At 39.8% G+C, this 24,835-nt stretch overlaps 1 protein-coding gene across 3 annotated transcripts in view; it reads right to left on the bottom strand.

The window, feature by feature from the left end:
* Positions 1-17,609: 17,609 nt before the first annotated feature.
* POC1B (POC1 centriolar protein B) overlaps positions 17,610-24,835 on the bottom strand; it is a 45,268-nt gene continuing 38,042 nt past the window's right edge. For 2 of the 3 annotated variants that reach the window (XR_005626976.1, XR_005626974.1), the window contains one exon: positions 20,572-20,711. Coding sequence is in view for 1 of the 3 variants with exons in the window: in XM_039704080.1 (XP_039560014.1) it covers positions 19,235-19,336; positions 20,538-20,711 (276 nt within the window). In the remaining 2 variants the exon portion in view is untranslated. Of the gene's footprint in view, positions 19,337-20,537; positions 20,712-24,835 lie in introns of those variants that run through there. The other variant, XM_039704080.1, reaches the window with a different exon arrangement.

Here is a 24,835-nt window from a genome sequence, read left to right on the forward strand (position 1 = left end):
CACCCTCTCCCCAGGGGAACAATGCCACTGCAAGAGCCAGACAGGCAGTAGGAAGGTTGTGCTGTCACAGACAGGAGCAGCCCAGTGGCAGGGGACTGTGGTGACTCCTATGGCCACCTGAGCTCTCTGTGGCAAGGCACATTCTGGGGAGAAGACAGCAGGAGGAGAGCAGCAGGGAGGCAGTCTGTGATAAGGTGTGGAGCAAAAGGGGCTATTTGAGCAATAGGACAAGGCTGGCAGGGACCTCTGGAGACCATCCAGTCCAAGTACCCTGCTCGGAGCAGGGTCAGCCAGAGCAGGATGCTCCGAGCCAGATTCTGTGCCTTGAGCTCTGAGTCTGAAGTTGGAAACCTTGAAGGGGAAATTTGGCATAGCACAGCTTATGCTAGACTCGTGCTGAGAGGTTCTAAGCTATATGGGATGGTGCTCTGAAAAGATCATTTCAATGAAGTTCTTTGTCTTTGTATTCCAATCAGTCACATATTATTTTTTTTTCTTGCTCCAGATATTGTTTTGCATCATCCTTGCCATATGGAAGAAAGGAATGGTGCTGTTCTGATCAGCTGCCATAAAAATATGAAATGTTTCATAAAAATATGAAATGTGTGATCTTCAGGGTAGATTAAAACTGGGAATTCCGACTTAAAGGGAATTTTCAGCATGTTGAATTTTATTTGCCTTTTAATCTAGCAAGGTATAGTAGTGTCAAGTTTTCCTAAAAATTAGAAGTCTTGTCAGAAATGGATTTGTATAATATATGTTTTCTTAGTCTGTATAAAAACTGCTTCAAAATAAGACATTAACTGATAATTTCCTTTTCTTATTTTAGATATTTCAATTTGTAAAATTCAATTTTTTTTTTTCACCATCTAGATGCTGAAAATATTCAGTGAGGAAAGTGTCTCAGAGACAGCCTTACTGCTCCCTCTGAAGTCCTCCTGGACTTCTGGGAACAGAACATGACAAGATTAAGAGTGCTTTTAGCAAATCCAACACTGAAGGATGCTATTTAGCACCAGGAGTTAAAACAGAAATCCTCTGCAGATGGGAGCTGCAGGTAAGCATCTCTCCAGTGACACGTATCATCTGTGCTATGGTTTAGCAGTGAACAGCAATTTTGGTTTACAGTGATTTCGGTTTAATGGCTGGGCTTGATGGTCTTAGAGGTCTTTTCCAACTTCAGTGATTCTATGATCAGGTGCACCTGAGCTGCAAGGCACGGTGATGGAGGAGCCAGTGCAAGGGTTACTCTGTTGTCTGTTTGTCAAACATTATAAAATGACATGTGGATTTCCTTTGCTGCTCCTGGTAATGGGAATAATGCAGGTTATACATAATTCCCACAGAGGGCTTAGGTATCCTGTCCTACTTTCCCAGTACTCTGGTTTCTGAAGAAATTGAGTGGCGTGGTGGCAGTGAGCCAGTGGTCCCCAGGCAGGTTCTGTGCTCCAGCTAATAAATCCTTTGGGAACTGGGCCGGCAGCACAACCTAGTGAGCTGGCATGTCTGGCTTGAAGAAGAGCTGGCTTGGGTGTATGGTTCATACTCCAATGGAACCACACTGGAGACAGCCTGTCTCTCTTTTCTGTCTCACGAGGTGATACTCTCATGTCCCAGGCAGCTCTGTGTGAGCTGAGGGTTTGGGCTTAGCCCCATGGGGACACAGCCGCCCTACTTCTGGCTTCATCTCTGGAAGCAATACAGGCATGGCTGTGTTGTGCTGCCTACAAGCCAGGAATCCTGGCTGCTTTACACCATCATCCTGATGGCACTGTTTGTCCCCCAGACAGATCAGCAGCCTGGACACTGGGATGGAAACAGATTTGAAAACATTTGGAAAATGATTTGTCACCGTTATATCCCTGTAAGAATTAGAAAACTTCACTATTCTTATGGGGGCACCTAGAGTACAGGGGAGATTGGACTTTGCATCACTGCATTGACAGGCTGTGGCCTGTACTCTGGAAGCCAACCCCCACATGGGAATGGATTCTTACTCTTCCCGTCTTCATTTCTTAATCAGACAGAAGCAAAGATGCAAAGTAAAATATAAAATTATTTATTAGGGTATGTTATACCAGTACTTAAAAACAATGCAGCAAACACTACAAATAGCATAGAACTTTATCCCTGTGTATTTTGGATAAGATTTTATGGTAGCACAGGAAAGTTTCTTAGGGATTTGACATAAAAAGTGCATCTTATGGCCTTTCCAGGTATGAAATTCAGAACATTTTCAAGGTTTGTTGGCAGTGCAAATGGCAAGTTACTGTGGACTAGATGAAGTGATGCTGCCACAAGTGGGAAGAGACAGATGAGGAGGCAACCACAGCTCTCAGGGTGCAGACAGAGGCACTCCACTGCAGCACAGGACAGCTGTATTTTGTTCAGTCCAAAATTGCTGGTAAGTCATCCCGAGTCACTGCTGAGTGAAATAAAGCTGAACTGATTACTGACACTGAGTGTCTAGTCCTTTTTTCATAGTCTGAATCTGTACATCATAGCTCCAGGTTAAATCATATCTGTTAGGAATGAACATAAATTAGCTACAGAGCCCAGAAGTGCAGATGACTGGGGAATCATATGTTAATGAGATAAAAATTGTGTTTTTCATCCCAAATGCAAGTGAACTATTTAAAGAGGAGAATTTTCCTTGGGGGAAAGACCATTTCTGAGAGTTTTTTTCCATTGATTTTCAGCATAATTTCATCCCAGTCAAGGAAGCCAAGCTACCAGGAACAGGGCAATATCACCTGTGAGTGATGCAAAAGCAGCTGGAGAAGATGATCAGGGATTAGCTGCTATGGCATTTTGGCAGGGTATTGAGCTAGCTCCTGAAAACAACCAGGTAATGTTCAACTGGAGTTGAAAGCTGCTGCATGAGGGACAGGAAACTGGGGTGGATTCTCTTTCCCAGAAATGATCCTCTGGTAAAAGAGGACCAGTAACTGAGAAGAAAAGAAATATAAGGAAAAGTGAAGAAAATTCTTAGTAAGGGACAGAAAATGCCAGGTCTTTTTATGGTCCACTGACTCCCTTGCCAAGCAGCTTTGCCCTGCTGCAGAAGGATAATCCTGGACAGGGAACGGCCAGCCACGGAAGGCATTTCAAGAGCAGGGTATATATGATGCCAGTACTTCATCTCCAGACCTTGGTGGAAGAAAAGAAGCAGAGAGACTGTCCTGATGGTAGAAGCAGGCAGAGATGGAATGTTCTTTCATCATACTTTTTTATGGTGTGGTACCTGGGCTGAACACATTCGTTTGTATTGCACTGCACAGTGTGTGAATGCTTAGCAGACATAGGCATGTATCTGAAATCAAGGTATTAATGGAGATAGGAGCAGAATGACCTAAATGTGATCACAAATAAGCTTTAGTATTGCACTGCAGGACAGTGACTCCCACACTGAAGCAAAGAAGGGATTGGAACACGTGGGCTGATGGCTTCATGCACTGTGGCAAGGACCTACACACTGATGTTTTATAAAACATCCTAAAGAGTGTCTGCAAATAGCACTGGGCTGCAGCAAGGGCTGACTAGCTCTCCAACACATTCCATTTGAATTTAGGGAGTGAGGGACTTGAACTGGGTTTGGGCCAGCCAGCAGCAGTTCAAACCTTGTCAATTGTGCCAGGCTGCACACATGTACAGACTTAGCTTGAGCAAAGTACTGCACTGGGGCTACCACAGCCTGGGCAGCCTTTGCTGGTGGGACTTTCTGAAAAGAGTGGAAAAATACTGAGCTGGACAAGCAGGGCGAGCAAGGAGGAGACATTGAAGTCTATTCTGTAAAGAACCCAACTATAGCAAAGTGCCTGGAAACAAGCTTCCTGAGAGCAAACTGTTGCACGTGAAATGCTGTGCAAGGACAGGGAGTCGATGATTATTGACTTTGCAGGTGAATGACCGAAATGCCAGCATGAGAAAATGAGCTCTTGGCTTGCCATAGAGGTATTTGTTAAGCTTTCATGTGTTGAGCAACAGGAATGCAAAACTTCTTTCAGTATGGTGACAAGAGGCATCAGAGAAGTAGGAGTACTCATCTGAATAAAAAAATCAACTTTTGCTATACTGGTGTTCCTGGCAGGTTACACCTGCTTCCCACCCCATGCCTCGCTGCCACTCTGTCTGGAGCAATGTGCTCTTAACAATAGCTGGTGGCTGGAAGGTACAGCATGTGCTGCATGCTCATTTCCCCTTCCTCCCACCCTGATTGTTATTGCAGCAGTCGGGAGCAAGAAGGGCTCTTTAACACCCTTAAGCTGTGAGGAACCGCGGCAATGAGGACCTGACTTCATGAAATCTGAAGTTGAAGAAAAATATTTAACTAGAGAAGATGCCTTCCTGTAAGTACTTTGTACTGTAAAGTGTATGTATACACACAAATACTCACATGCACGTGCATCCGGGAGGAGGTGTGTGTCCGTGGGGGGAAATCCTGCCTGCACCACTCAGTGAACAAATTCCCACTGCCCTTGGCAGAGCAAAGCTTCTGCAGCTCTCTGTGCATGTGGTGGGACCTTGTGCCCACTGTGAGCGCCTTACTCCCTGTGGTGCTGGGGGATGGCACCTGGGCCATACTGGCCGGGCACTGAAATACAGAGGGAGCCTGCCCTCAAGCCCAGGCCCACCCTGCATCACTCTGCATTCAGCTGCCTGCCTCACATCTGGGCTGGGGCAGCTTTGCCTGCCCCCAGGTCACAGGAGCTCTGCCAGGGAATGACCCTGCCCACCTCAAGGGACTGGCAGGGGTCTTTGGTTGCCTGTTTGGTTTTGGCTTGGGGACTTTTTCTTTGGGTTTTTTTCTTTCCCCTCCTAGTCTGTCTTTTAACATGTGTTTGGATTAATCTAAAAATTGGTGAACTGCCTTCATTTAGTCTGTTCCCAAAATAGGTAGAACAGTTTTTGAGGGTCAATTAGAAAGGCCAACAAGCCTTTGGATAATCCTGACACTAGATTCACTGATTTCATCTAGCTTATTTTACCCTTGGGTCTGCCTTTGGGGAGGCAGAAATTCAAGAAACCCACAACTGACTTTAGTGGTTACTGACTTGAAAACTACTATTTTAAGGTTGATTATAATTCTGTTCCAGTGAATTTTTTTCAACTGTTTTGAATTTGTGCAGCTCCAAGCATATTTCAGTGATAATATAGATGGAAATTTAAGATACCAGCAAAATGAATATAAATCTGGGTTTCCTTAGGCACTATTTGGAGATTCAGTAAAAGCAATTTAGGGCACCAAGGTTTAAAGACCTGCTTTAGTATCTTTAGCTACAGTGTGCCAAAACTGAAGATGCTATTTTCACCTCAATCCCTGCATGCAGTGAGCCAGCCACCTGATTTTAGCAACAGACAATGAGTGTTCATACCTATCATTTTCTAATAGCTGGATTCTCCTTTGTTTTGGCCTTCTTTTGCACCACAAGTATCACAAAACAGCATCACCATGTGTGACCAGCACTTAGCTGCCACCTTCATCCTGACTGCCCATTCCAGCTCTCGGAGCATGGAATTTGGGGGCTCCCAAAATCAGAGCTGTGATTCCTGCAGGAAAGCATTATGTATCCATGTCTGGGACCAGATCTGGGGCAGTATGCCAAGCTCTTTTGTGAATTTAGCCTAAACTGTAATTACCATGACTGATGGCTGCCTGCTGCTGAAAATCTGCAGCAGTGTTACGGGTGCTGAACATTTGGACAATCCCAAAATAAAGGCCAGCCAGTCAGTGCAGTGCTGCCTTGGTTTGAGGGTGACATGAAGGACAGCAGGACAGGGGCCAGAGCTGCTTGTAAAGGAAAGCAAAAATGTGTTCAGAGTAAGAGACACTCTTTGTTCAAGATTCCAAATATCTGGTGAAACCAAACCAAAACAGGAGGATTACTGAAAAATATCAAGCATACTTATTTTTGTGTAAAAATAAGTATAAAGTACTAAATCACTTCCACAATAATCTGGGGTACCTTTAAGACTAGCATGTCCTCAGTTTCTCTGGAAGGGCTTTGAACCAAGAACCTTCCAGTTGCTCTAGACAAATGCTTCCATGTGGAGCTGGAAGCATTTTAGCCATGCTCTACATTTCACTGGAATGGTGCTGGGAACTTTGCAAGCTGATGAAGAAGAAAAAATGCAGAACTGCTTTGGAGCTCTTAGTGAGTGAAATTCATTATAATTTAATGATTTTTTTCCCATTCATTTTAAAAATGTGTATGAACTACTTCAGGATGTCATTATCATCTGCTTTTTAATTTTTTTTTTTTCATATTCTACTATACACTTTCCCCTTGGCACACCCTATATAGGGAAGTTTGTACAGGATAACACATAAAGGACTGTAATAACCACTCTATAAAAATGTAAATTGCAGACATTGCCACAGTACCGGCAAACTATATTCTATCAAATTTACCTTCAAACAGTAATGTCAGCTGCCCCCAAGCGTGTCTGGATGACCCCACATGTGTTAGCAATACACTGCAATGACACACATGTGTTCCCACACAGCCCATCCCTGCACTGGCAGCACAGGTTTCTTTGTTCAGAATCATATTATGCATGTGTTTGTTATTCGTGTTTCTGCTCCCCCAGCCTTCCTTTGATGTAAATTTAATACAACTTTTTTTTTTTTTTTTTTTTCCCCCTGTCATTATTTGAAACAGAAACTCTGGGACAATAGCAGCATTAAATATTGGATATATGGAAAAACATTAGGCAGTGTGTTACACATTTTCTGCAAGTCTAAGCCATAATAAAAAATACATATTTCTCAAAAGAAAAATAATAGGCCTGACATTTTTCCAGGAGCTACAGACTTAGAGTCAGGCTGTGATGCCATGGCACTGAGGTGGCCAAAGTCTACTGCAGAGCCTTTGTGTCAGGGGTGCCAGGAGGAGCCTGATTACCTACAACACTGTTAGAGACATTTTATTTGAAGTGGGCATTGGCTTGTAAGTCCCTTGCAAATCCTGTACTGTGCCACATACAGTTTTGGAAAATGAGTGAAAAGACTTATGTGGAGGTTGAGAAAGATGCTTAGCCTTAAGCTTTGCATTCCTCTTTAAATGTTTCTGAGCAACACTTTCACCCATTATTAGCTTTCAAAGTGTATGAAGATCATGCTACTCTGTGCTTAACCTTTAAACAAAATTTCTGTGATCACTGGCCCTGGTTCCCAAAGCGACTGTGAGAAATGAACAGGACAGATGGTAGCAGCCTTCCCCGGTGGATGCTACAGAATATTTCTGTAATGATTTAAAGCCATGCTAAACAATAGCTTGTTCACATTCAAATGCAGAGCATCCCAAGATGCTTCATGAGACAGGGGAAAGAGCTGAAATTGCTTTTGCAGTAATGCTGGGCACAATTAAAGGCTTATGTCTGAATCTTACATCTATCAAACTGCTGTACAAGGGAAACAGCTCCCTAAGTAGCTTTTTACAAAACACTAAATATACTATCATAACAATAAAACCTAACTATCCAGCTGCTGGTGAATTATGTACATGTGGTACTGTGTCCATCATGTCTCCTCTCCCCCCTTTAATCCCTCCCTTCCTGCTACTGGAAAATAGCAAAGGTCCTCCAAGGAGCAGCTGAAAAGCTTAATAAAAATAAGTCAGAGCTGCTTAATCTGTTTTTGTGATCTGGCTGCACTTTTTCTGAAAATCATGATTGTTCCTTTGGTAAAGTTCAGTGCAAAGTGAGAGCTTTTAGTGTGGTCCCAAAAGAAGGAGGGAAAAAAGCCAGTTGCTGTCTTCTCTTTTGACATGGCAAATCAAGGCAAATGTGTGAAGGTATTAGAGCCCCATTGCAGAGCAGGAAGAGGAAAACAAATGACACCACGCCATATGCCCATAATCCCAATTAAAATGCATTCAAACGCATTTCTCTTCTCCTCAGCTTATCTTTTCCACACCAGTGAACAAGCATGTTTGACAACAGAGTGTGGGAATTTCTAGTTCACTGAGCAGGTTTCCTTTCTCTTTGCTCCTGCATCTACCTGAAGCTGCAGCTCCAAACCCTCACCATGTGCTTTAAAGCAAGCCCTGTCTCCCCTCGCCACACAGCCAGGCATGCACACATTGCCAGGGACTCCAAGGGAGCAAACTGAGAAGCAACAGACACAGCTTGAGGTTAAACATTCTCAGTGGCCCTGCTGGGCTTTGTAGGAAATCAAATCTTTTAGGCTGCCTGATGATGCTGTGCTTAGCTCAGCATTTTTCCTAGGTATGGAGCTTCCTGTGCTTGAGCAATAGAGCAGGAGAAGCATTGAGAAGGTGAGCAGGACCTTCTGCCTTCAACAGGCATTGAGAAGCAGGCACAGCAGCCAAGGCACTTCTCAGTGCCACTGCTGAAGAAGCGGGCAGGGGGGAAATGCTGCAGGGTGCTTAGAAGACTGGAAAATACCTTGGAGTCAGTGGGGACATGAGTACATGAGAGGAAGGCAGCATGAGCTACTTATTAGAGGCTGAGTAGATAGAGATGGGGAGAGAAGGGGAGAGAATATTAGTGTGGCAAATCAATCTGCAAGCACCAAAATTATTTTGAAAAATGCAAAAGGATGCACTTGAAATTATAAAATCAAATAGGAAGAGCAACAAATAAACATGGTCTATGAGTCATAAAACCATTGTTAGATAGTCAGCAGAATCCTTTTCTCAGGCAGGAGAACAGGCAACTTCAGCTTTTCCTCATTTCTACTTTTTACAAGATCCTTCCTTGTCCTCCTCATCTTCCCATTGACATAAAAGCTATTGACTGGACCTATGAGCACGGCATTGCTTTTCATTGTCTCTTGATTTAAACTCTGTTGCTTTCTTCCTTGTAGGGTATCTCAGATCTCAATGAGAATTCAAAAAAACTTCCTTATAACTTTGCATCTCCAGGTTTTGGGTTTTATATCCCCCTCCTTTCCAGCCTTTTCAGATCTCCATCTCACTGCTTCCTACACAGAGTACAGCTGCCAGGATGATGATACAGATGCAGAGATAAAATTCAATTCTCAAACGCTGGCTTAGTAAAACAATTTAAACATACAGTTCCAGATAGTTTTCTCTGTATTCATTTTCTTTATGATTTTAGATTCACAGCATTGATCTTTGCCTCAGGAACAGGTGAAGAAATCAACAGCACAAGCAAGGTGTTAGCCTCCATGCTTGCTCATGCCACAGGGAAAGTGAGCAATTGGGGAAAATACTGAGCAAGTGGCTCAATAGTTGTTTAGTTGAGCAAAAGGCTGCTCTACAAAGTGCTAGGAAACAGGATCTAATAGACCAGACCATTACTTCCCTTTGCCCTGAGCCTGACTTCTCTCTCCCAACACTAAGATCTGATCAGTCCTTCTCCAGACTTCTTGGTGTCTTATCCAGCCCCAAGCCACTCTGTTTCTCAGATCTACTCTTTCATCTCCTTACCCCAGTCTCATCTCCATGCTGAGCTGGTCTTGGTCCCACTGTAGTTGCATTTGGTCTTGGCTCATTCACTGTGACAGCTTTCAGTGAGCTGTCTGCCTGTGTCCTTAGAAGAAATGTCTCCTGCACCAGCTATTTCCCATCAGCTTTCTGATGCCAGAAAGGCTCCAGCAAAGGTCTAAAGGGGGAGGTCACATATTATCTTATTCTTTAAAAAGGCAGAGAATTTCTAGAAAAATTCACCCTGAAAAGGATACCTAGCATGGAAAATGTCATTCAAATATTGTGAAATGTATGCAAACAGCCTCTTACAAGAAGAAATGAGGAAAAGGATGGCTATTTGTGGCACACCAATTCTGTGACTGAAGTAATTATGTGAGCTCTTTTCCACTGCTTTCCTAACCAGGAGTAAGAGCTCCCAAATGAGTTAAGTGATTCTCTATGTCAAGCCATATTAGCATTGTATGAACTGTAATATTTGTTTAAAATCCTCTTACAGACAATGTCCTGGTTCAAACTGGATTCCATAGCTGTTGCAAACAAGGTCATTATTATACAGCTTGTTATATCGTGACAGCTGGCAGAAGTGAGCTTGGTAATTCACATACAACTTTGAAAAGGTGGCTACACTTCTATTCACCCACCAGAACTTCTCAATGGCTGCTTGGACAGGTTTCTACCGAACAGGATTGGTACTGATGGTTCAGGCCAATGGAAAGAAACATGTGAACATGAGGTAGGTTTCTCCTGGCATATGTTGAGGTTATGCCCATGGTCAACTTTTTGCTGTGTGACTGTGAAGACCATGCTGACTGTGCCATGAGAGAAATCTACAAGAAGGTACAACATTTTGAGGTTTCCTCATGATATTCAGGGTTTGACAGGCCCATTGTTTATATAGCATTAATACCAAATTGATGCTTTTGGGAAACTCCACCCATGAGCGATCCAGAAAATTTCCTGATATGCCCAACAAGACTTCAGCCAAGTGCAGTAATTGTAGGTTGCAAAATAATTTTTCAGTGGAAAAGGATGGGAGAGAAGAGAGGGTGAAAACACAGAGCAGAAGAGATAAGCAGAGAACTGATGGGCTGCAGAAGGACGGACAATATAGGCATGACAAATATTAGTGCAGAAGGAAGCAGAGCTTGTCAGTCCATTTGTGAAGACTGTACAACCATATCATCAGAGGCTGCATTTAAGCAGAATGGAGTTCATCTTATTCCTCTCCCTGTCTCTCCCTCTGCCTGCATTCAGCCTGTGCTGGCATTGTCTCTTTCTCTCACACCCTGAAAACTTGAAGCCTCTTCTCCTTGGAAGTTTCAGGGTCTGGCAGGACTTACAACACTGCCTAGAAAATTACACTGGAGCACATAACTTTCTTTCCCAATTCTTTCTATAGCTCCTGGTCATGCTGTGACAGCAATACAAGGCTGATCTTGTTGGCTGTGCCAGCCTCTTGAGCAATCCACTTTTGGATATAATGGGTCACTGATTGAGAAACTAAAACTAAGAGGTCTGGAAAAAATTATATACTCTAATGCTTAAAGAGAATATTAAAATTATGCTTGCAGCTGGATTTTGCTTGATAACACCAAGACCAAGCCAACTTCAGAGGTTAAATCATCAGATCTTCTTGATGTTGACCAAATGGTTCTCCTCAGTCAAATGCTTTTCAAAGCCAAGGGAACCCAGGTACACAGACACAATTAACACACTGATGCTTATGAACTGAAGTAAAAAAACAGGTATAGGATGTTGTTAGAGGTTAAGAGTTTGGAGTACAAAGGCAGATAAAAGTGACTGCCTATGACGTGAGCCCTGAGGTGGAAGGGAAGCTATCTGCCTTCCACAGCTTGCTTTGCCCATTGAGCCCCCAGGATCCCAAAACATGCCTGCACAAGGCCTTGTCCTCAGATAATTAAACATTAAAGAGAAGGAATGAAACATCCGGCACCCCAGGTGATTCAGACTGAAGTGCAGAGAAATATCTCTGGCTCCAAGGGAAGATGGAGCAGATAAACGAGGCAGCAGCAGCCAAACCACCACCAGCAGCTGGCCACCAAGGTGGCTTTCAAGAATATATCTCTGTGTCCCAAGAAACCACCTCACATCCACAATTCCAGCAGCCAGAATGACCAGAAGACAGCCAGCCTCTGTCCCAGAAACTGGCCTGGAAGAAGTGAGTGAAGGAGACAGTGCTGAAGGGCACTGCTAGCATGAAGAAACCACAAGGCAAGAGGGCATTTTTGAAAATAGAAGAGACAATATTGGCACTGGGAGGTCTCCTGAAAATGCTTAGAAATGAAGCTCAGTGTGATATGAAAAATATTTCTCTTCCAAGGCAGTTTAACTGAAAGCAGCTTCTCAGGAAGAGAGAAAAGCTGGGTCTCCCACATAATAAAACATGGGACTGGGCTATGCAAGGTCCTTAATATCAAAATGCCTAATTCAAGACAATCAGAAAATGCCAAGCAGAGCCAACATGTATTTCTGTCAAGACCTTTTCCCTCTAATTAAAAAAAAAAAGTCAAAAAATAAGTAAAAGAAGTCAGGAAGAATGACAGGTTCAGTCCAGAGCCATCCTGGAGCCGTGGAGCCTGGAGGGCTGCCAGGCAAGCTGGCAGGAAGTCAGGCGGGCTTGCGATGGAAACCTGCCCTGTGTTTCATCGGAAGTTCATTCAAACAGAGACGCTTCTGCAAAACATTTTGCTTACGACAAATCGGCATTCTCTGACAAAAACCTGGGCTGACAGAAACCTCCTAGCCCCTGTTCCCAATGGCACAATCATTCCTTACATAATAATAATAATAAACAAAAAAAAAGACGAAGGAAGGGGAAAGAAACTGGGTGTGTCATAGCTAAGGTTAACGGGCTACATTTTATATAGTTTTGTAAGTGTCTCCTTATATGGAGCAAATCTTAAAAATGAGTTCTTGAGCATTCCAGTCTGATCTTCCACAAGTGCTGAAGGCTCAGCTTTGTTACCCTACAATGTACACAAACATAGAAGTAACAGTGAGATTTTGGGTGAAGATGGAGGAATTTTATTGTATCCATCGTCTTTCCTTTCTGAATAGCATTTTTCAGATATTACAGATTTGTTAGCTATTAATTCCTCCTTGTTCCTACTATGTCCATTAGATAGGAAAATATTGATAACTTCTCCCCTAAACACAGATTCTGTAACAAGGGCATAACTCTCTCACTTTGAAATTACTAACTAGAGCATTTAGAGTAAAGAGAGAAATGTAGAAAATATATACACAACTTGGGTTACCTGCATGGTTGACAGCATTTTCCTTCTTCAAATAAAAAAGACAGGATGAGGCATATTTCCTCTTTTATGGTTTTGAATCATATTGGAAACCTCTCTTGGTCTAGCATCTCTTCCAAAGGAGAATCCAAAAGGTGTAGGAGAAGGTCTACATACAAACTGGGGGCCTAATCCTACATTCTCTTCATTTACATGAGAACCAGAGCCAGAGCTGGAAGGCTCTAATCCAGATAGCTGTGAAATAAATAGCAAAGTACCCTTTCAAACTAACCAGAAGCTCAAGTTAAGTGGCTGTGTTTGTTTTTCATGTACCTTTAAAAGAAACAGACATCAGCTGCAATTCAAACTTTCTTTCTTTGCTCCCCAGGTATGTGAACACAGTGCACAAGATTAAGACATTTCCAGCATGTAAATTCAATCATGTGAGAAGTCCTACTGATTTCAGGCAGTGACTTCCTATTGAGTCAGCAGAGCACTTCTGCCTGTGATTTTAAGATGACTAATCTCCCTGGCTATGCCAGGCTGGCGGGGAGGTGCATCACAGGATGTCCTGCAGCCCTGGCCCCCAGCAGACGCCCTGGTGATGTCCTGCCTCTGGTTTGGGACAAGATCGGTGTGACCCTGAGTTCCCACACGCTGTGCTTTCGTCCCCGTGTGCAGAGCCAGCAAGAAGTGCACTGTGCTTTGTGAGAGCCTGCAGCCAGGCTGACAGGGGGATGCTTGAGGGGGGCATTGCTGATGCTGCTGCATGGCCAAAATCCAGCTTCGTGCTTAGGCTTACCCACATGCTGAAACTCTTTGGTAATTTGGAGTGGTACTATATCAGCCCTGGCTCAAAGGAGACTTTCACAACTTCTCTAATGAACCTCTCACAGTCTTTCAATAATGCAGCTATTTATAGGCGAGGTCTATACTGAATAGATTGCAGAAGCTGCACAAAAGCTCACAGTGTTTCAGCAATGAAGCTGCAGAGAAACATCAGAGCAGACTGAAATCACTCAGTATGGTTACATACAATCAAATATCATCTGTGTTTTGCATGATTAGGCTCATTGCTTAACTGAAAAGTTAATGGCATTTTAACCCATGCATATAATTTTCTTAGAAGTGAGAGCTGTTTTTGTGAAGTATAAAAATTTTCAAGTCTTAGACTAAGGGCTAAACCCTGCTCTTGATCACAATGTCAAATTCTAGGTGTGGCACCACTGAAGTTTAACAGAATACCCCCAAGCAGTCAGAGCAGAAATTGGACATTGTCAGAAACCATCACAAACCATCTCATCTTTCTCTTACAAATTACTCCTTTTAGGCTTTAGCAAACATCCTGGGTCTTGCAGTTCCAGTATGTGTCATGAAATGAAAATATTAATTAAAAACTGTTCAACCAGTGCACTCACGAGAAAGCATTGCTGCTGTTCTTTTTATCACTCAAGCCCATTTCATCTTAAATGTTTCTGAGATGTGCAAGATGAAGGTAGCACAAAGCAGCAGGACTTTGTGTATATGGCTTGCCTGAATCTTTCTTAGAAAAAATCAGAGAAAAAATTTTACTGCTTTGACCTTCCCAGACTTGTGTCTCTTTGACACTTGTTCATGAAGTCCCAGTAAACAGCAGATTTACACAAACATACTTTGCTTATGAATGTTATAAATCTTTTCCTGAATCTTAGGGGAGAATTGACATTCAATGCAGGTGTTGGAGTAAGCAATGCAGGCCTTTGGCTTTCACTACTGTGGCCAGAAGAGGCTTTAGTGACATCCTTTAGCACAGAGACTCCCAGCTCTTGATACTTTCTGTGAGCTAAGGTTTTATCTCTCTAAAAGGAGCAGGGATTTCCTCTGGGGATTAGGAGGAGATAAAAACCCAAGACAGAGCTACTATTTCATTACACGACAAAGCACAAGTGGATGAAAAAGACAGTCAGTGATTGTCTTTCCTTTTTGTCTTTTGGCAATTGATTCCTCTTTAGTGGCTCTGAAGAGAAATAAGGTCCCTCTTTTTTCATGCAGGTCTCTAAGGACACAGGCCATAGATGGACTTACAAACTCAACTGCTACTGAGAGCTGCAGAATTCTATATTTGTATGGCATTGAGACTCTCAGTATTTCTTCTCAGTCCATTCCTGCTTCTGCAAGTGCAGTGAGCAGGTCCTTGCTACAGGCATGGGAAAATCATATAACCCCAGCCACCAGCAGTCTCAGTACCCTCATTAGTGCCAATGGGTCATCTTGAATAGATTTTCCTGCGCTGGTTTAGACTGTTGATATACTCCAGGCAGAGGAATTTCACATCCAGCCCTCCTCAGACTTTTGAAGGATGAGGTTAGGCTAGGCATGTGGATCCAAACCGAAGTTCCCATTGCAGTGGACTTGTATGAGTAGCCTAGAAATTCCCAGAGACCTCTGAACAGGGCTATTAAACTATCCAACAGCAGCTCTTTTGACCTTGACACACCCAGATAGTTTTTTTTCCCCACCTGCTTCATTAACTTTTGCTTCTGAACTGTGGGAAAGAAGCAAGGCAAGACCTTGACCTGATTGTGTAGCTTCATGGCAGGAAATGTGTTGGCAAAAAAGCCAATATTTCTGCTTTAAGTTTTATTTATAATTACACTGGTGGTACCTTGTCTAGAACTGCTGACTGTCTTAAAAAGAAACAATTTGGAAAGGATGACACATTTTGTCTCATGTAAGGTACCAGTGCTCACCAGTAAAATTTGACAATATCAATAAACAATCAAAGATTTTATTTTCATATTAAGATGTTTAATTGTAGGTACAATATTAAGTTATAAATATGCTCTGTGACAGAAAATAAAAGCAGCTTATCACTCACTGACTAGTTTAGAAACTCTTTTTTTCTGCTGGATTTAAAATTTCTGGTGAAATTGGTGAGCAGTGCACTCAGCACATCCTGTTAGCTGAGTCAATTGAAATTGCACCTGTTCTTGGATGCAAGTCCTAACAAATGCAACCCATATACATTGTAAAGAAAAGGACTTGTATGCACTTTTTCCAATTAACATCTGCCTTTTGGCAAGTCATTAACCTATTTTCTCACAAAGAAACAGCTTCAATTGTATTATGCATCCGAAGCGTGCAAAAGTCCCTGAGGGGGTACTCTGACAAAAACATACTGTTCCTGGATCCAATGTGAACATACATATTCATTAATTGTTTGGGGCAATGAGTACAGAATTTCTGATTTTTACAAGTCCTACAAGGTAAACAGGTTACATAAAGCTATGTCCCTGGAAATAGCCACATCCTGGCCACTGTTGCTCAGTAGAAAAATCAAGAGTGATGTTGTGCTGTGATATGGCAATTAAAATAATTCAGCAACACTGTAAAAAAACTTCTAGGAACAGAAAAGAACATTGTTTACCCTAAAAATAATACAGCATATTTATTTATTTAAAGAGACATAAATAAAGATGGCAAATTGTATTTTTCAAATCCCTCATGCTATATGGATCTGTTCAGGACATCGTAAAATGGCAATGAGAACTTATTCTACCACCATTTTTCCAGCTAGAAGATTAATATGATCAAGATTTAAAACTACAGTTTAGATTCCTCACCATGAAGATGATGATGAAAGAACTAATTATTATCTTACATGTGTAAAAGCAAGAAACAACAATCGTCCAAAGACAAGGGAATTGTTCAGATGCATTCACCTCTGGGAACTGATTTTCCAAAACTCTAAATTTATAAAAAATATATCAATATCAAAAAATGAATGCTGAAGTAACAACCGGTAGCATATCTTCAATTTGGAAGAGCATTTTTAATTTGAAATGTCTGCTGAAGTACATTGCAGTGAGCTGCTGAGCTGCTGCACAGCAGCTTTGACACTTGAGGAATTTGAAGTTGGGTTTCTCCAGAGACAGTCTCCCAGCAACAACTATTCCTGCCACCACCTTCTCTCTCTCAACACACAAACCTTGGGAATCTACTACATGTCATTCTTTTTAATAAGTAATTGAGCCATTTTTGCAGTAGCAGGCCTGAAAGCTGGAAGCAGACTTTCTCCAGCAGGGGGGCCTATTTATATTTAGTATCAGAGGGATAATTTAGCCTGAGGGAAACTGTACTGCATCAGGAATATTGTTCAGCTTGTTTAGAACAAGTTTGGGCTATCAGTACTTCAATGCAGTCTCCAATACAAATATAATTTTAATAATTTAAAGATCCATGCAATTATTTTTTCACGTAGCGCAAAAGCACAACTAAGACTAAACAGCAGTGATTTTCCTCTAGTTTTATAATTCAAACTAGTCAAGTACACTAGTTACTTGACAGAGTACAAACCCTAAAGTAAATGCTTCTGAGAGTTTAACAGCCTTGGCAGGTCCTTTTAAAGGAAGTATTCCTGTTCCAAAACTTTATTAGAAATTATCTGGATTAAGATAATAAGATAACTAGCCCACATCAATGCTTTTTTGAAAATAAGCATCATGTTAGATGGTTGTGGCTGTGTTCTAGGAAAGCCATCACAGCTTGAGGAAAATACATCCATCCTGTTTTCAACCAACCATGACCAGACATCCTCCCAAATGTTATCATGTTGAGTTTCAGTATCAACAGAATGACAAGAACATGTCTTAATTTGGGAATGTTATGTTGGTTCACCAGATGTGCAAACAATGGAGGAACAAACTGGATTAAATAGTAAATGCTCCAGATAATAGGTACTGAAAAGGTAGAGGGATTAGTAACAGGAGCTAAGGCAGAAGGGAAAATTTCAGCAGAGATTTTATTTAAAAATATGGATGTAAAAGAAATATCCAAATCTTATTGATAAATAATCCTGAAAAAACTCAAAAGAAAAATCTGCAGATTTAAGACATATATATATATATATACACACTCCACCAAAAACAAGAAATAAGCAAAAATTTTAATAGCTACATGGTTTTGTGTCTTCTAATGGAGACAAGAAAAGGCAAAAACCACAAGAGTATTTGCAAATTCATAAAGTGAAGTACATTTGATCCAAAAGACAGCATTTACATAACTTTGTGTTATGTAGTAGTATAAACAATTGCATAATCAAAGGTCAGGCTGGAATACATATGACCATTCTTTAACAAAAGATCTGTGGTTAGGATGCTGCCTAGAAACAGTTGCATCCAAAAATTTTATAAGAGACTACTTCTTTGCCATAACCAGTAGAGCTCAAGACTGAGCTGCAAATATGGAGTACCTATTGGTAAAAATCAGAGTTAACAAAGGGAGTTAGGTGATATCTGGCTATCTGAAGGTGGTTGCTGAGAGAGAAAATAAGTTATACAAGAAAAATTGACTGCACATTTCTGTGGCCTGAGCTGCAGTCATATTTATACAGTGAGCCTGTGTACTAAAGTTGAGCTCTGCTGATGTTAATGAGGTTCAGCCTGGGAAATGGGCTTTATCTATACACTGTCAGTTGCAGAATTGGATTAAAGTGCTTCCCCATTTCAAGTGTCCTATTTTTCAACATACATGTAAAGTTACAGAAACACATGATTTCCTAGTGTTGACTGTGGATTTACAACAGGTGTTCTGCACTTGTCATTTAAAAAAATAACAGACATAAAGAAAATAAATGTTTTTCATTAAAAAATAAGACCCAAAATAATCTTTCTAAGAATTGCATTTTTATTAAAAATAAAACCCAAATCATCATACACTGCGAAGTTTTTCCTGACTTATGTCTGCATTCACAATGCATTACTTGATGGGGTACATTCACAGCATGCAAAGCTTGAGCACACAAGTGGACATTCTTACAGTCTTTTGTATTTATGACCTAGATTTTGCATATTTTTCTGTTTGGTTCAAATATATTCTTCAGAAGTATAAAGTTGATTTTTATTTTTGTAAATATGAAAAGTGAATTTTGATGGGGATACAATAAGCAGAAGTGTTCAAGTGCATGAAAACTCATGTTTTGCAGCTGGATTCACACAGATGCAATTATAGCCTCAAAGTTTAAGTGACTTAATTTCTGCACTTGTAACTAAATGTTTTCACACTACATCTTTTTGCAATCATTACTAAAATGTTTAGAAGATACAGAACAGCACACTACTTTTTGGTAAAACACTTGAGAATATGTAAGGGACAAAGAACACCTCTGGCATATTTATATTATGTCTTACTTAATTTAGGTGTTTAAGTAATGATGTCTTAGCACAAAGAACATTATTTTCACAATCATTGACTGAGTTTAAAAATCTGCACAGTGGTAACCTGCATAATAACTGCTATTCATCTAAAAATACATGGTTAATGCCTTACAAATATCTTGTTAGGTTGAAATAAGAGTTCTGGAATGTTCAATGGAAATTATTTAGAAAGTACTAGTTTTGATTGGGTTACACTTCATTGAATAGATAACCAGAATACCTGCTTGCTACCAATGTTTGAATTTTTTTTAATTCCTTCCATTTTTATTACTTTGATTTGAGGCTTCTGCTTATAGCAAAATCCAGTGAAGAAACATTCCTTCTGATTTTGTGAAACATACTCATCAACACAGTTCACTTTCTTATTTTATTAGTTCCGTTTTCCCTTAAGTAACATTTTTTGCTGATCTTTTACGCATTCTTTCAATTTATCTTCCGTAGAAGTAAGACGTTGTTCCAGGACTGAAATAGTCTGCAAGAAGAAGAGAATAATTTCAATTTGATTTATATTATTCACACAGTATTATAAAAGCATGCAACATAAGAAAAGGGATTTTAACTCAACAGGAAAAAATACTTTAAGATGGATTTTCCTTAGCTATTCCACTATTTACAACTGTATTTAAAAATTATGGCTTTGCTTCCATGGAGATTGTCCAAAGGCTTTTGTTTTCACAAAACATTTTCACTGAGAATGAGAAATACATACATGTATAATGTAAAGTACTCTGAAATACTATGTGCAAGTTGCATCCATAGTCCAAAAGAAAAACAGCCATCATTGTGACCACAAATGATACTTTCAAAAAACGAAAAGAAACTTTTAAGGCATCCCCAAGAAACGTAAGTGAGAAAAAAATATACTACTACAAGGCATTTAATCTCCATGATATTATCTTCAGTGGAAGAAGTAGGTTTTTGGACCTAGGTTGGCAGTTTCTTTTACAACTTACTACACAAATAACTTACAACTCATGACTTGACTCCATACTTCCCAAATCATGTTTCTTCCTACTTAACATGTATATTGCAAAAGAACGCAGGGAAAAAAAAAAAAAGCTGCTCCATTTTGAAGTGATTTAATGTCAATATATTACAGACTACAAAGAAGTACCTGAAAACATAAACTAAATCTGGATTAAAAAGATGTATTGAGCACTTACAAACAAGTGACTCAGAGTCACTGACTGAGACTGAGTATTTGTGCAGTTTCATTGGCACAAGGACTTACTGCACTGCTAGGATTCCTACCTAAGCCAACACCTCACACACTAAGTTGGGAAAGGGATTTAATGGTACATTGCCAATTTACTGTTTTCATCACCTGTTAGTGTGTGATTGTTCCAGCTGGAATGTCTGCTAAACAACTGGCTCCCGACAAAACTCCTTAGATCTCACTACTGAAAAACAGCTATTCTCTTCAACCAGAGTTAAAAATACAGCAACAATCTTTATGATTATGTACCAGGAAGCTTTCACTTTGGCAAACACAATACATGCAATCAATATTTTCTGAAAGGAAAACACCAAAACAGTCACTTGACTATACAGCTGTTCAAAATAACCCCATAGTCTTTAATGTTCTGATTTATGAACATGGCTCCAGGGTACTGTTGCCCTTTGACAGCACTGTCATTTTACACTGCAAGTGTCACCTGTTATTGCATACTTACTAGAGTTAACATCTCCAGCTGCCCCACAATGTGGTCCAAAGCACAGTCCACGGAGGAGGAGATGCCTCTGGGCTGTCCCACAGCTGACCCACTCTCACTCTCTGCCTTCCTTTTTGAATTTCTTGCTGAGGAAGAAGCAGAGGGACTCGGCAGTTCTTCACTTTTGCCAACACCCTTGAATACAGAAACATCATTTGAAGATTAATTTGCCTTTGTCTTCATTTAAGTAGAATCACATCATAAGACAGACAGGATAGCCAAAAGTCAGGCTTTTAATTTTAAAAAATCTACACACACACACATATATATATGCATACACACAAGGACCCTCAGATTTGCTTTTTGTACCAGGTCCAATTCACAACACTTCAATTTGTTCTGACCTAAGAGAGAATTCCAGCTGTGATGGACGAGGCAATAAGGGAAATCTTAGCAGTCTTTATGTTTCAAGTACAGATGATTGAAGAGCTACATGCTGTACCACTAGGGCTTGAATTAAAGCTTGGATAAATACAATTAATGTGAGGCATCTTCTTCAAAAAGATAGCTCTGGTTGACAAAGAAATTAACTCAAAGTAGTCATATGGATGAAAAATCCATATGTGACTAAACAACCACAAGTGCTTCTTCCAACTTCATAGTATGAAACCTTTGTTTAGTAATAATTAACCTCTTATTTCAGCTTTAAAAGAAAGTAGTTTTCAGTTGTTTGTTCAGTGATGATACTTTTTGAAAAATTGATTCCTTCAGAAAATGGGAGAAAGAAACAACAGAGAAGATCCACACAATGCAACATTGAGAGAAATAACTTTGATGTGTAAACTTTGCTTCAGGCTGAGTTAGAGAGCATGATCTTCCCCATCAATTTAGTTTTGTCTGTGCCTTGAAGTTCTTCATGGTATTTTTGAGTCATGAAAGGTTAAATCATCACTAATTCATTAGAAAGTCCTTCACAACAACTTTACCTGAGTAATTAATGACTTATTGAGATTTCTTTGAAAATTTCTTATATCTTCAGACAATTTCAGTTTACTTATACACTAAAATAAATTGTGGTATTTCTAATTACATTTGATGTATCTACATTTACAAAATAAACCTTTTAAATGGTTACAACTAAACTTTTAGTTGCTAGGAATTTAGTCACAGCCCATGAAAATATCCATTAGCTATGCAAAGGGGAAATTTTAGTCTCACCTGATGTATTTAAAATACACAATATTTACAATGTGCCCAAAATATATTTATATTGTAAGGCTCAACAGATTTTCAAAAGAGAAGGTATTAAAATCATTGTCAAACATTAAAAAAAAATCTCCTAAGTCTCTAAAATAATCTTGTAGAATGTAAATTGCTGGCCAGAATTATTAGCAGAATTTTACAAGATCACCTAGATACGTTGACGAGTTTCTGTCAAGAATGATTTACATGTAGTTGACCCTGCCTTTGAATCACATAGGATCAGAGACTGATGGATTAAATACTGCCACGATGATAATGTAACTATTTGAAATTTAAGTAATACTAAATCATATCAATATTATTGTGAACTTATACTGCTACATTATCCACACTAACATTCCTGTGTCTTCAGTGCCATCCTGCATGGTCCTGTGTGGTGGGAAACAGCTGAAAGCAGACTGTGGTGAGGTAAGAGAGCAAAGAAGAAAGTCTTACAACCTTCTCTGGGTTGAAAGTTCCATCGTGCAGTTACATTCTGCAAGGACAGGTCTCAAGCCCACAGGCAAGAACCCATGAAGTGCAGAGCTTGACGTTAGTAGAGACAGGGGCACACACCCAGGGGTGTATTTCACACCTTTACTGACAATGCTACAAAGCCAGAGGGAACCCATCTCAAGGTCTGATAGTACCATGGTATTCACTGACATCACTTCCACTGATTTTATCCTAGCATTGTCAGTTAAAGTCTGAAGTAAGAGAGATTATTTCAACCCTTGGAGGAAAGCTACCAATTCAGTAAAGAGAGCAAATGCCTGATAGTACTATGGTATTCACTGACATCACTTCCACTGTTTTTTTTATCCCTGCATTGTCAGTTAAAGTCTGAAGTAAGAGAGATTATTTCAACCCATGGAGGAAAGCTACCAATTCAGTAAAGAGAGCAAATGCTAAGCTACTAAAAGTCTTACCACTTTTTTCCTACAGTAAAATTGATACAAACTTCAATATATCAGACAAATAGACTGTGAAAGAATGTTTTGTATCTCAGTAAACTGCCACAAGCATTGCAAGTCACAATAATGGAAAAGTCCTCTTGTAATTTACTGGGTTAAGCAGCAAATTGAGATTTTTCTGTTACATATTCAAAGACTTAGAAGCACAATACAACACAAAAGCATTTACAGAAGTGAGGCAAAGACCTTGATGTTTGTCAAAACTCAAACAAGATAAGCAAATAACTGAGCTTTCAAAATTTGTAAGAGAAATGAAAAAAGTCCATTTCAAATTTTCAACTTATCTAACTTGTGTCCAAAATGGTTATTTTTATCATATTCTGGAAATTTGTAGATACTTTTTTAAACACTGTCAGACATCAAGTATGTTGCTATAATTTTAAGGTTATCTGCTTTATATTTTAACATTTTCTAATATCTAGCTTTACAATCTCCTCCAGCTCAGCAAAGGGTCCAAAATGGCTGAAATCTAACACAACACTCAAATGCCAAAACCTTGCTGTAAATGAGTGACACTAGTCTCAAAAGATTTTCTTTACTTTTGGATACCAGTTAGTTCATGTCCAACACTTTTATTCAGCACAACATTTCACTTTAAATGAAGTTCCTTTTAAAGAAATGTCTTTCCTTCAAATTAGCCCTTTTCTAAAGTACTTCAAATGCTACCAATTCATAAACAACAATTCTGTATGTCACCAGCAATGTAGTAAAAATGTTAAAAAAAACCCTCAAACTATTCTGAGAGTCATCAGAGCTACAGCTTATTTTGAGAGAATAAATTTTAATAAGGCAATCAATTTTAAATTGTTACTTCTGAGCAAAGCAAAGAAGAAAATTAAAATGTGTACAGTGTTTCCATTCACAGACCATTAGCAATAACATAAACTCAAATTTGGGCAACTTCATACAAGTTACAAATAAGGAGGAGAAGGAACAGATTTAATTAATCAATAGGAAGTTATTACCATGACATTACCAGCGGATGTTCAGCAGAAAATTAAATTTAGCTTATAAAATGATGTCACGAACAGCAAACCATAATTTCTCATCTTTGTATTCTGTCAAGCAAAATAGCCAAAACTCTGTGGGTGGTACTTGATCAATTTGTGAAAAATCCTTACACATAACCTTATCACCTCTGCCTGTTCCCAAACGTTTTCCCATGAAACATTCACACAGCCCATAGACACAAACACTGCATCCCAGTCTCCCTTTGCTTCATAACTGTTAAGAATAGAATCTGAGTAAAATGCATCCATATATAAGGATGCCTGAGCAGTTTTATTTATAGAAACAAAAAAAAATCTCTCGAGGGAAACAAGAGAGAAAGAAAAGATCCAAGTCTCTCTCACACAATTGCCTATCAACAGGCTTCCATCCCCTACGAGCTCCAAATTTGGAAACTACAGACCAGAGTTTCTAAAAGCATATCTCAGAGATCTTATAATTAAGATGGGCTTATAAAAAAGTGACATTGGTAAGCTTCCTAATGAATCATAAAAATTGGCATGGTCTGCTTTGTAAAAAGAAACCTTTAAATTTTGAACACATGGTACATTTGCCTACTAATAGTAAAATATTTCTGATACTGTGATTAAAACAACTACAAATACTTAGTCATTAGTAGGACATTAAGCTCAAACAGATCAAAGAGCAAAGGCATAACAGAGTAGTGTCCCACCTTACCAGATGTCAAATTCCTGTGTCTTTTGGTCATTTGAAATCATGGGAAATTTTCAGGAGAAATAGTACTATCGCTATCACTACTTTTTTCCTCCTCTTGTGAACCTACCCTCATATAAAAATGGTTCACTGTGGAAACGCTAAATTTAACCATTCGTTATATTTTCCTTCTTTTTTTTTGGGGGGGGGGGCTTTTTTGGTGGTTTTTTTTGTTTGGTTTGTTGGGTTTTTTTGGGGGGGTAGTTTTGTTGTTTTGTTTTGGGGTTTTTGTTGTTGTTGTTTTTGATTTTTAGAGGGTTGGGTTTTTTTGTAGGATATAATTACTCACAGATCACTTCTACTGCTTTGAAATTATTTTTTCAGTCAATGAATGATCCACATAAAACAGCTCTCTGATCTATTAGTCGAACACTGAGTATG

The sequence above is a fragment of the Passer montanus genome, unplaced genomic scaffold (genome assembly GCF_014805655.1).
Source record: "Passer montanus isolate IOZ18808 unplaced genomic scaffold, ASM1480565v1 scaffold17, whole genome shotgun sequence".
Lineage (NCBI taxonomy): Eukaryota > Metazoa > Chordata > Aves > Passeriformes > Passeridae > Passer > Passer montanus.